Genomic DNA, 11,918 nt, shown 5'->3' on the forward strand with positions numbered 1-11,918 from the left:
GAGCCTGCGCGTCCGGAGCCTGTGCTCCGCAACGGGAGAGGCCACAGCGGTGAGAGGCCCGCGTACCGCAAAATAAAAAAAAAAAAATTATTTTATTTTAATTATTTTTATTTTTGGCTGTGTTGGGTCTTCATCGCTGCTCACAGGCCTCCTCTAGTTTCAGCGAGCAGGGGCTACTCTTTGTTGCGGTGCGTGGGCTTCTCATTGCGGTGGCTTCTCTTGTTGCGAAGCACAGGCTCTAGGCGCACAGGCTTCAGTAGTTGCAGCACGCGGGCTCAGTAGTTGTGGTTCGTGGGCTCTAGAGCGCAGGCTCACTAGTTGTGGCACATGGGCTTAGTTGCTCCATGGCATGCAGGATCTTCCCGGACCAGGGCTCGAACCCATGTCCCCTGCATTGGCAGGCGGATTCTTTTTTGGGGCACGAACCCGCGTCCCCTGCATCGGCAAGCAGACTCTCAACCACTGCGCCACCAGGGAAGCCCAAGCAGGCGGATTCTTAACCACTGCGCCACCAGGGAAGCCCAGGTGTTACATCTTAAGGTAATAGCTTCTGAATAGAGAGGTGGGGCAGGAGGATGAAGAAATCAGCACCTTGGTTCTGAGAGATGCAGCTGGGGTGGTGAGGCGGAGGGGGAGCTGGTAAGGACGAGCCCCAACTTAAATCTATTTCAACGTGTAAAATAATTGTTTACACTTGGAAGATTAGCTGGAGATGAGATATATAAGGAAAGGGTAGGTATAAAGGGCACCTCAAGTAAACCTTTCAAAATAAGAAATGTCAAGAGTACTTACCTTCTGGATGTCTTGTGCTGTTTCTGAAAAATAAAAGTTTTTTTATTTTTTAAGTTTGAGGATTAAAAATTGTCTCTCTCATACATAGGTAAGCACTCATATTTTATAGGGCTTTTAAACTGATTGTTAATAATTGAAGCCCAAGCGTCTCTGGGCTCTTTAGACCTAATTTTTAGAAAATGCCTCTCAGTTATTCAAGTATAGATCTTGTACCACATGTAAAACAACCATACATGTATCTGAGTGATAAGTATCTTCCTTAAATCCCTGAGAGCAATGGACCAATTCATATTAATACGTTTCAAAAGCTTCCCCCCACCCAAATATATATACCTGAAAAAAAATTCCACATGCCCTAAGCCATGAAACTCACTTAAACATAAGATTATGCTTCTGTTAATTTTTAAATATTCTATTGGCTTTAACTGAAGATCTAGCATTTATCAACAGGGTCACCTTGGCACTGTGCTAAGGAGGGTGCAAGAGGAATTGTGGGGAGAGATTTACTAACCACATCCTCATAGATACCCTTACGATACTCTGATCATGTGTGTCTCATCTTTCAACACTGTTTAATTACAGAAGCATTTAAACCCTCTCCACAAATTCCACCCTGTAGAGGTAGCCACACTTAGAAGTTTGATGTTCATCTTCCCAGGTCCCACGCCCATTGCCCCAGTCCCACAACAATGCACAGTTTTTTTGTTCTTAAAGGTGCAATATGCAAAATTGAATTTCCTGCTAAATATATGTAGACACTCTTATCAGTAGACAGATATGTACTTGATTCTTTTTGATAGCTGCAGAATAGTCCATGTAGTATTCCAGAATTTACTACAACTTTTAAAACTATTTCCCACTAGATGGGCATTTTATGTGGTGTCTTGTTATAAACTCTGCAAAGAACACAGATACTCAGATCTGTGCTCACTTGGGTGAGCACTTCTATACAGGAAGTGTACATTGTGAAATTTCTATAGGTGAAAAATTTGAAATTGTTGGCTCAAGAGCAAATAAACATTTTAAATTTAAATGGGCATTAACAAATTTTGCTCCAAAAAGGTTGCAGAAATTTATACACCAACAGTTTCAGAGTGCCTGTTTTTCTTTTCTTTTGGCCAAGCCCACAGCTTTCTCCCCTCCATTTATCTCGTTTAAATGTATGATTTTTCTGATCACTAATACAGGTGACCATTTGTAAATTTTATTGGCAGTTTGTGTTTCCTTTGTGAAACTGCCCAATTATATTCTCTGCCTTTCAAAAAAGAGTCCACATCTACTGAGCCCACATGCCACAACCACTGAAGCCCGCACGCCTAGAGCCTGGGCTCCGCAACAAGAGAAGCCACTGCAAGGAGAAGCACGCGCACCGCAACAAAGAGTAGCCCCCACTCGCTGCAACCAGAGAAAAACCCGCGCGCAGCAACGAAAACGCAACGCAGCCAGAAACAATAAATAAATAAAATATAATAAAATAAATAAATTTATTTACAAAAAGTCCTTTGTCCTTTCTTTTTAAAAATAGATTTAATTAATTTATTTTTTTTTTATTTGTTTTGGCTGCGTTGGGTCTTTGTTGCTGTGCACGGGCTTTCTCTAGCTGCAGAGAGCAGGGGCTACTCTTCGTTGCAGTGCGAGGGCTTCTCTTTGCGATAGCTTCTCTTGTTGCGGAGCACGGGCTCTAGGCACGCAGGCTTCAGTGGTTGTGGCATGTGGGCTTCAGTAGTTGTGGCTCGCGGGCTCTAGAGTGCAGGCTCAGTAGTTGTGGTGCACAGGCTTAGTTGCTCTGTGGCATGTGGGATCTTCCCGGACCAGGGCTCGAACCCGTGTCCCCTGCACTGGCAGGCAGATTCTTAACCACTGCGCCACCAGGGAAGCCCCTGTCCTTTCTTTTTGATATATGGGATTTCTTAACATCAACATTCACAGATATTCATCTTTTTATGCCCATTATCTATGCTGCAAACATTTTATGTCATTCAGCTTTACATTTTATAACGGGGTTAATAAAATCTGCCAATCTGTAATTCATCTGGTGTTTATGTTTTTGTGTATGGTTTGACTTAGTGGATATCAACAAGAATGAAAAAAGAAAGTTATTTTAGGACTTACCGCTGGTCTTCAAAACTTTATGAGATCTTGAGGAAGGTTCTGAGTGAAAAAATAAGGCCAGCATCATTTGCAAAACCAAATCAAGTTTTTTTCTTTATAAGTGAATTATTAGCTTATGGGCAAATGAATTGAACTCTAGAAATTTTCTATCAAATTCACCTAAATCCTGATTGCTTAGAGATACTTAGCAGCAAGACATTCACTCCGTCAAAACTGTAGGATTAATATTGAGCTGTGCAATCTGGAGTCACCTAACAGAAAACCAACCCTACCAACTAGCAGAGCAATGTTCTGAGCTTTAGCTATCACCTGTAAGCGGATAATGTTCAATTTTATATTCTTCTGCCAGAGCCCTACCCCAAGCTCCAGGTCTCAGATGCCAACTGTCTGTCTGACATGTCCCCCACATGCCCATAGACCCAGCAAACTCAACAGGTCCCCATCGCAGCTCACCAGTCTCCCCATCTGCTCTCCAATTGGATTCTTACCTTAGTTGTCACTCACATTACCCTCCCTAGTTAGCGACCAGGACATCATTTTAAGTTTCTCCTGTTTTCATCCATCATGGTCTTGTGGGATCCCAGGAATGCTCCACCCCACTCACCACTGTCTTATTCCAAACCTTTACCATCTCTCGCCCAAACTAGAGGAACAGCCTCCTACCAACTCTCCCTGCCTACTTCATTTTCCACATCGAGCCAGAACTCTCATTTTAAAAGGCAAACATTTCATCGCTTAAAATCCTTCCATAGCTTGCAGGATCAAGTTCAAACCCTCTGCGTGGCCTACTCGGCCTTCCATGATCAGGGCCCAATCTGTACTTGCAGCCACATCTCTTTCCGATTGACGGTGTCCACCTCCACCTCCGGCCCACCTTGCAGCCAGGCCAAACAACTGGCAATAGCTGTCTGATCTAAGGTACGCTGGCTCAAGTCTCAGGGCCTTTGCATGTGCTATTCCCACCCCATCAGGCTCCTCAGCCCCCAGATTCCATCTGGGGTACTGGTCCTCTGCTCTGTATGGCCTTCTCTCTCCTTCGTCTCCCCGCTCTTTCTTCCATTCAACCTCTACTATAGCTCCATTGTATGAACTGGTATTTATTCAACCTTTTGTTGACTCTCCCACTAGACTACAAACTCCTTGCAAGCAGAAATCCTGTGTATTATTCGCACATTCCCAGTTCTTAGTACAGTGCAGGAAATTAGGTACTCAATAAATGCTGATTTAAATGGAAAAAAAAAATCTGAGGGCTAAGGGAATACTACATGAAGTCTGGTTTAGCAAATGTGTGTTAAAATTTTAGGTCTGAATAATCTTTGGGATGTGTCATTTACAGGATACAATTTTTCTCTAGCGATAGTAAATAGAATTTAAGTACCTGCAGGCCAACGGTAATAACATGCTATACAAAGTGAACTTAGTTGATTGACACGTTTTTTTATATTCACTGGAAAATAGAGAGTTAAGTAGAAAGAGTTTAAGAACCAAAGCTTGAGAGCCCCACTTGGAGGCATTCTCGAAGGTATTCAAACTGGCAGTGTGCTCAAAAACCGGAAAGAATATACCTTTTTGTCAGACTGAAAGTGACTTTCACCACTAAGGCCCCATAATTATCTTGATTACCGCATCCTATTTACCAGATTTTCTTCTTAGCCGATATGCAGCAGAACCATCTTTAGAGCCACAGAAGGCTTTTGTCTCTCCCTCAGGGCTGTAACAGAAGCCTGGGTAATCTGTAAAGTAAGAACCACATGCATCTATAAGAATGAAGCGTTCCATAACGTCTCAGAAAATGGGTAGGACTTGTTTTGGATACCTATGGATTTATTCTTTTTCCTCAGGCATGGTAAAATCCCTCCTTCCATAACTGGTGTTGAATATGCATCTCCAGACTTTCTGTTTACTGACTGCTGGAGTGTGTTAGCAAGCTAGACCACAACCCCTCCTCCAACCTCGCCCAGCACCCACCAGGCACACACAGGCACTCTTTCTCTGTACTCTCTCTTTTTCACTCTCTGGCAGAAAGAGCCATAACCATTGGCTCTACTCTTACTAGAAAGTTAGTTCAAATGTGTAGGTGTGATAACTTCCTACTCCGACTCAGACTCACCTGCAACTCTAAGACCCACAGCGGTCAGTCAATTCCATGAACATAAAAATCCCTGCAGCTGAACTTGCTACCAAGGCCCCTGACAGACTGCGGCAATGGGCCACAACAGAGGCCCTGTCAAGGTAAAACCAAATGGAGAATTCCCTCCAGGAAGCAATTTTGTGAGGCATTTGTGCCCGGCGTGGCGGTGGAGGGAGGCGAGCCCTTCCTGCCCCCGTGGAAGCTGACCCCCTGGGCAGCGACTCTCATATTTTTCTAGATATGTGGCTCCTTTGAACATGTGATGAATGGTTTAGCTTCTCTTCCCAGAGAAGGGGTTTTCATTTTATTTCATCTAAGGGGTACACAGGTTTTGGATTAAGAAAATCTGGTCTAATCCTAAAGTACTGCAGCATATTCAAAGATCATCTGCACCCTAAAGCCTGAGCGTAAACAATTTTAGGACATAGACGTAGACTGGCGTTCTTCAAATTGGGGTTAAGGCTCTTCAAGGGCATCTGAAGTGCAAGAAAGTTCTGAGGACTGTTAAAGACCACATGCACTTCTCCAATGTCAGAGGCCATTTGGTCCAATGGACTGGCCTACTCTGTTCACAGCCAGCTGAGACCAAAGTCAGGGTAGGGCAAGTAAGGTTATTTTCCTAGGCTGAGCTGCTCTGGCCCAGGCCTGGCCTGGCCTGGCCGAGAGGCACATGGCACCGATTAGAGGCTTCACATCATTCTGTGTGCTCACAGAATCTTAATGATGTCCAAGAGCTAGCTCAGAGCCTGGGAATAAATAAACAATGTTGACTGTAGCTACTCACATTGAACAGCTGACCTCTCTGGATCCTCATCTTCCTCCATCTTTTCTCCTAATTCTCACGTGCCCATTCATGACCTTGCCTTCTCTTCAGAGGGTCCATATATATATATATATATATTTATAGAAGAAATAAGGGGTATATTGTACAGTGGAGGGAATATAGCTAATATTTAATAACAACTACAACTAGAGTATAATCTTTAAAAATTGTTGTACACGTATAACTTATATAATACTGTAAATCAACTATACCTCAGTAAAAAGAATCTTAGAGAGGTTTCCACTGAATAAAATAAGCGGATTCAGAGAACACAGGGCAAGGAGCCCCGGCCCAGCTCTGATGGACACGCAGTGGGGAATCTCAGTGACAGTGGCAGCGCTCATTTTTCTACTTCAGTAATGTTTCTTTATTTATTCCCCCCCTGGAGAATTAACAACCAGGTGGGCTGGGGTAGGGTGGGGTAAGTGAATCAGTGTTTGCTCTTGGGGAAAGATTCCTCAAAAGTAAGTTATTTAGAAAGCTTTAAGTAAAAGTTTCTGTCAGACCTGGCTGTAAGTCTTTAAAGCTATTGCTTCTTTTTAAATTCTATTTAATCTGGGAGATAACAAGGATGTGATAAGTGCTTCAAACAGGTCTTATTTTATAAGACCTCACTTATATTTATTCTCTGACTGCTATGAGAAGTCCAGAGACACAATAACATATGTGGGGCAGTTGTAATTTTAAAATGTGAGCTGCATCAGGAAAACCAATACCTATCTAGTTAGCGTGATTATTGCAGATAATCAACATAGATTTTCCGCTAATGGAGTGAGGTGGGAAATGCATTGTGGGACCTTCATTTCTGGTGGTGGCAGAGGTAGGGCAAGGGTGACCCTGGAAGCATATCTTACATTGTGAGTTGATGCAGAGACCAGTGGTAAGCCATCGGGGAGCTCACACATGAGCGGAGAAATCAATGTAGAAACAAGCCAATGGGTTAGGAAGAGGGTATACTGTCTGCTGGCTCTGTTTGTTAAAACAGTGAAGAGAGAGCTGCTACTTTCTCACAATTGACATTTTCCATAAACTTGTAGAAACTTGAGAGATACAAGGAGACAATGAGATTTCAAATTGTGTAGAAAACAAAACTTACGAATGGCATCCATTTCAAGTATTGCTTGCTTGGCCTGAAAGAAAGAAGGTGTAGCTATAATTGCAATGACCGTTTTTTGTTTCTTCTTTAAACTACCAATCCTAATACAGGTCTTATCCCACCTGAATGAGAGGTTTTGGAAAAGCTTAAAAAAAAAACAAACTCATTTCTTTTAGGCATTAACACATAGTTCAAGGGATTCAAACAGATGGGTGTCCTCGTGTGGGTGGTAGATGCTGCACCACTGGTGCCCCAGAGCTAAGCTTACAGCCCTCACCTGGAAAGAAAGAAGGAAGGGAAGGAGGGAGGGAGGGAAGGGGAAGGAGACACAGGTAGGGAGGAGGAGGAGGAAGGGAAAATAAGAGGGAGAGAGAGAAAGAAACTTTCACTCAAGGTTCAAAAACCTGGCTGAGCAGCGTATCATAAAATCTAGATTCCTGCAACCCAACCCTAGTCTACTGAATCCAGCCCTGATCCATGGAACCGAAGGCTCAAGGGACAGGGCCTAGGATCTATACCAGCAGCCCTCCCCATATCATTGTGGCATTATAAGTCTTTTGAGCTGAATGCAAAATAGTTGCTGGACAGTTCCTCTGTCCCTCCAAATATTATGCGATTATCATCAGCTGACTCTCCCAGCACCCCTGTACCTACCTTCACTTGTGTGTGCCCTAGAATCTCCCAGAGGGGGAGAAAGAGCTGCGGTGTGGGAGAAGGACCCTGGAGGACATGGTTTGTGATCCTGGCTCTAGCACTTAACTAGGCAGGTGCTCTCACATTCCTGCATGTGTTTCTTTGACCTTAAGATGGTAAGATAGGAGCGACCTTTCAAAGTTGCTACCAGGACCAAAGGACAGGCACTCAACCCAAGTTAGTTACCATTTACTCCCGCAGGGGACTGGCCCTGATGACCTTGACTCTTGCTTTCTCTGCATACAAATTTCTCCCCCACTCAACCCCAAGCTTCTGAACTTTATTGCTTTGAGGCTTCTTTTTGTGTAATTATTGCCATATGTTATCAGTGTTTAGGGAACAGTGAAAAGATAAGTTAATGGCCTTAACATGAATCATCTTGCCTGAAGATTCAAAGAAGAAAAAAATTAGGTAGGTTTTCTCCCCTCTTTCATGTCATTTTCATTTTTCAAGGTAGTGTAATGGAATCTACAAACATTATGCTAAAAATAACTTTAAAAATAATTTTACTAATACTTTGTCACAGTATGTGATGATATCACAGTAAAAATGTCTGGGCTGGGGCTTCCCTGGTGGCGCAGTGGTTGCGCGTCCACCTGCCGATGCAGGGGAACCGGGTTCGCGCCCCGGTCTGGGAGGATCCCACATGCCGCGGAGCGGCTGGGCCCGTGAGCCATGGCCGCTGAGCCTGCGCGTCCGGAGCCTGTGCTCCACGACGGGAGAGGCCACAACAGAGGGAGGCCCGCATACCACAAAAAAAAAAAAAAAAAAATGTCTGGGCTAAGGGGTAACCAAAAAAATAATAATAATAAAACCACAAAACAATGCAGTCACCTTAATTTTGAGAAAACAAATGCTTAGATTTTTATGACACTGACATTTTTATCATACATTCAGAGTTTGAGGTTACTAGTTGAAGTTAATTTCAGACACAAACGTTAGCTCAGTTTCCGTGAAGTGCATTGGCAGAACCATGCGAATATATAAAATCCAACAGTCTCTACCTGAACCTTATTCCCAACTAATCTGGATGAAATTTAGTTTATATACCACGTCTATAGATGGACCATATGGCTAATTTCCAGAAAGTTTCTTGGTATCTATAAACTTGACTTCGAGAACTCAGTATTTTTTTTCTTGCCTTGACATTTAATTTCAAAAAAAGTCTATTCCCACATTTTTCCACTAGGGGTCAGCCAGAGACTATCACTGAATTAAAGGACTGGAAGGTTACGGGGAACCTAACCTCTACAGCTGTGTTAACAGTAGAGCAGTGGTACATTTTTTGATGTTTGTTCCCATTATGTAATTCTTTTATTTGATAGGAGTAAATATAGTTTGAAAGCTTCAAGAAAATAACTCAAGAAACAGTCTTGAGAAGAGAAAACTTAGTAATAACCTTGCTCAAATAAAATAGAAAATTATCGTAAGCTCATAGTGGATAAAGTATATTAAATAAGTGTGCTTTCATTTTCCCTAGGAATAATGTGGTTAAGATCAACTTTGGATCCAGGAAGAACTGGGTTTGAATCTGGGCTCAGTCGTATACTAGTTGCATAAACTTGGGCAGTTTACTTTCAGTCTCTGAGCCTCTGTTTTTATTTCTCTAGAATGGGGAGAATAAGACCTTTCTCATAAGGTGTTTTGCTAAGGGTGAAATAAGAATATAAAGTACTCAGCACAGTGTATGTGTGCTCAAGAAGCTGTAGCTAAAAAAAAAAATAGAATGTTTACATCTATTTACATCTAAAAGGGTCAGGAACTTGGACAAAAAAAGCACTATTCTACTGTGACTCTATTAACCATTATAAAACATAAAGGGAAAACTGCTTGGAATACACACCCCTAGTGTGGGAGAAAGAGGAAGGTCTGTAAGCTAGTTTCATTTTTGTAATGGCCAATAACTGCTTTTCAGAAGCCCTTTGGCGGTTTTGATTTTCCCAGGGACAGGTAAACAACAGGTGGGGCATATCAAAGACACACTGCCATTGCTCAGAAGGGCACTGCCAGTCACAAGGCCAGCAAACAAGTGACTAACCACGAAGCAAATGCAGTCGCCTCTCCGCATGAGCTACCTGACACCTCGGAACACCCTGACGAGATGAAGCACACACCTATGCACGTTCATTTCCTGGGCGCTGAATCACTGCTGATAGCCCCTGAGAACAAGCTTCACATACTTTTCAAAAACTATGCAAACAGCAAATAGACTTTCCTTTCTCAGAAATCTCAGCTCTCCTCATTTTCCACCCAGTTCTACTCTCACGGGCATCATCCCATTTGCGGCTCCACTTCATTCCTCCTCGCCTGGGCACGGACCATTTCCCCACACGCGTGGATATCCATTCTCCACCCTCACCTTGGTTCCTCGCCACTTTACTTCTGATCACCCTTCCCTCCACCCCAGAACAGCAACACACAATCACAGCCGCTCCCAGGGCCTCATCATCACCCAGAAGTGCCCTCCCTTTCCGCAGGACTCCAGGAGTCCCCTCTTCAATTACAGATCTCTGTATTTTCCATCTCTCCACCTTAACTCTTGCTGAACCAGTCCTCTGACTTATCCTTCAACCTGTGCCTATTTTGCCGGTTGGTTTCACTCTCCACTCAGCCTGGAAGTCATGCTCAGTCACTGCAGGTCGGATGCTGGGTGGCACGGTCTTCCCTTGCCCACTTAACCTTCACCCTCACCGCTCCGCAAGTCCTCAGCCTTGGGGAACCCACATGCGCCATGGCTCCCCAACACTAGCGTTGAAGTTGCTGCATCAACACACACGTTCACGGTGGCCAGCTTCAGTGGGCCTAGGATCCTTTCACAGATTACTGTAGTCACTCCTACTGACCCGCTAGCCTGTGCTCTTTATTTATTTATTTTTAGTTTTTGTGTGTGTTTTTTTTAAGTTATTTATTTTTGGCTGCATCGGGTCTTCGTTGCTGCGCATGGGCTTTCTCTAGATGCGGCGAGCGGGGGCTGCTCTTCATTGTGGTGTGCAGGCTTCTCATTGCAGTGGCTTCTCTTTATGTGGAGTATGGGCTCTAGGCACGTGGGCTTCAGGAGTTGTGGCTCGTGGGCTCAGGAGTTGTGGCTCGCAGGCTCAGTAGCTGTGGCGCACGGGCTTAGTTGCTCTGCAGCATGTGGGATCCTCCCGGACCAGGGATCGAACCCGTGTCCCCTGCAATGGCAGGCGGATTCTTAGCCGCTGCGCCACCAGGGAAGTCCCTAGCCTGTGCTCTTTAGCATGTGTTCTGAACCCCTCCACCTTCCCTCGGACATCCAGCCCCATCTTTGCTTCACTCACCCAGTAGATGCCGTTACCACCGACTTCAACGAAGGCAAACCCTTAAGTTCCCTCAAGTCCACCTCAAAGTTTATCCTTTCTCATTTTTCTTCTCCCCCAGCTCAGGGAAGATGTTTCTGACCCTTTCCAAGACTAACCCCTATACCTACTGGTAAAGTGAATATAAATAGTGTAATTAGTATAGAAGAGGCAAATAGATTTATTACTTTTGTATGGAGCCGCACCAATTTTTTGGCTCCTAAGACCAATGGGATTACTTCTATCCTTTAAATGTTTTCAAAAGCCATATTGCAAACATATGGAGGCGTGCATTAGCTGTTCTTGCCTACTTTTTCAGTAAATAAGAGTTTTGAGCTTCCAGCCTCAAGTTCACAATCTAATGTTTTCATTAGACTATATTTACAGTACATGCCCCCATCCCCGAAATTTGGGGGTTAAGGATGATCCTATTCTGCCATCTCCCTGGGGTCACATTCCAAGGGGTGTTCCACCTCTTATCTTTACTGTCTCCTGTTCCCTTTCCCTGTCCCCTTAGCCTACATGTCCACAATATTCCTCATGAGGGCAAAGCGTCTTGCTTTGATCTCACCTCCCCTCAAACTACCACCGTTTGTCTCTTCTGAACTTTGTTTAAAAATGAAGGCTACACCCAGTCTGTTCCTTATTTCTCCCTTTCTTGTCAACCCACTGCCCTCTCTCCCTTATCTCTTAGTTGCCAAATTTAATATCTACTTTTCTGTTTGACTCTGTCTTCATCTCTGCAGCTTTGAGATGGTCACTCCACTCTTTCTCAGTGACATTCCTTCGTTACCACACTTTTTAAATTTTTTTGCGGTACGCGGGCCTCCCTCTGCCGTGGCCTCTCCCGTTGCGGAGCACAGGCTCCGGCCGCGCAGGCTCAGCGGCCGTGGCTCACGGGCCCAGCCCCTCCGCGGCACGTGGGATCTTCCCGGACCGGGGCACGAACCCGCG

The 11,918-nt window shown here is 44.2% G+C and overlaps 1 protein-coding gene across 2 annotated transcripts in view; it reads right to left on the reverse strand.

Moving 5' to 3' along the window:
• Nucleotides 1–11,918, reverse strand: part of PLEKHG1 (pleckstrin homology and RhoGEF domain containing G1) — a 176,306-nt gene that overhangs the window by 16,733 nt on the left and 147,655 nt on the right. For both annotated transcript variants that reach the window (XM_028494329.2, XM_055087438.1), the window contains exons 11-14: nucleotides 6,955–6,988; nucleotides 4,542–4,637; nucleotides 2,905–2,943; nucleotides 793–815 (exon numbers count right to left, since the gene is read on the reverse strand). In XM_028494329.2, coding sequence (XP_028350130.1) covers nucleotides 793–815; nucleotides 2,905–2,943; nucleotides 4,542–4,637; nucleotides 6,955–6,988 — 192 coding nt within the window. The remainder of the gene's footprint in view (nucleotides 1–792; nucleotides 816–2,904; nucleotides 2,944–4,541; nucleotides 4,638–6,954; nucleotides 6,989–11,918) is intronic.

This window comes from Physeter macrocephalus, chromosome 10, assembly GCF_002837175.3.
Source record: "Physeter macrocephalus isolate SW-GA chromosome 10, ASM283717v5, whole genome shotgun sequence".
NCBI classification, from domain to species: domain Eukaryota; kingdom Metazoa; phylum Chordata; class Mammalia; order Artiodactyla; family Physeteridae; genus Physeter; species Physeter macrocephalus.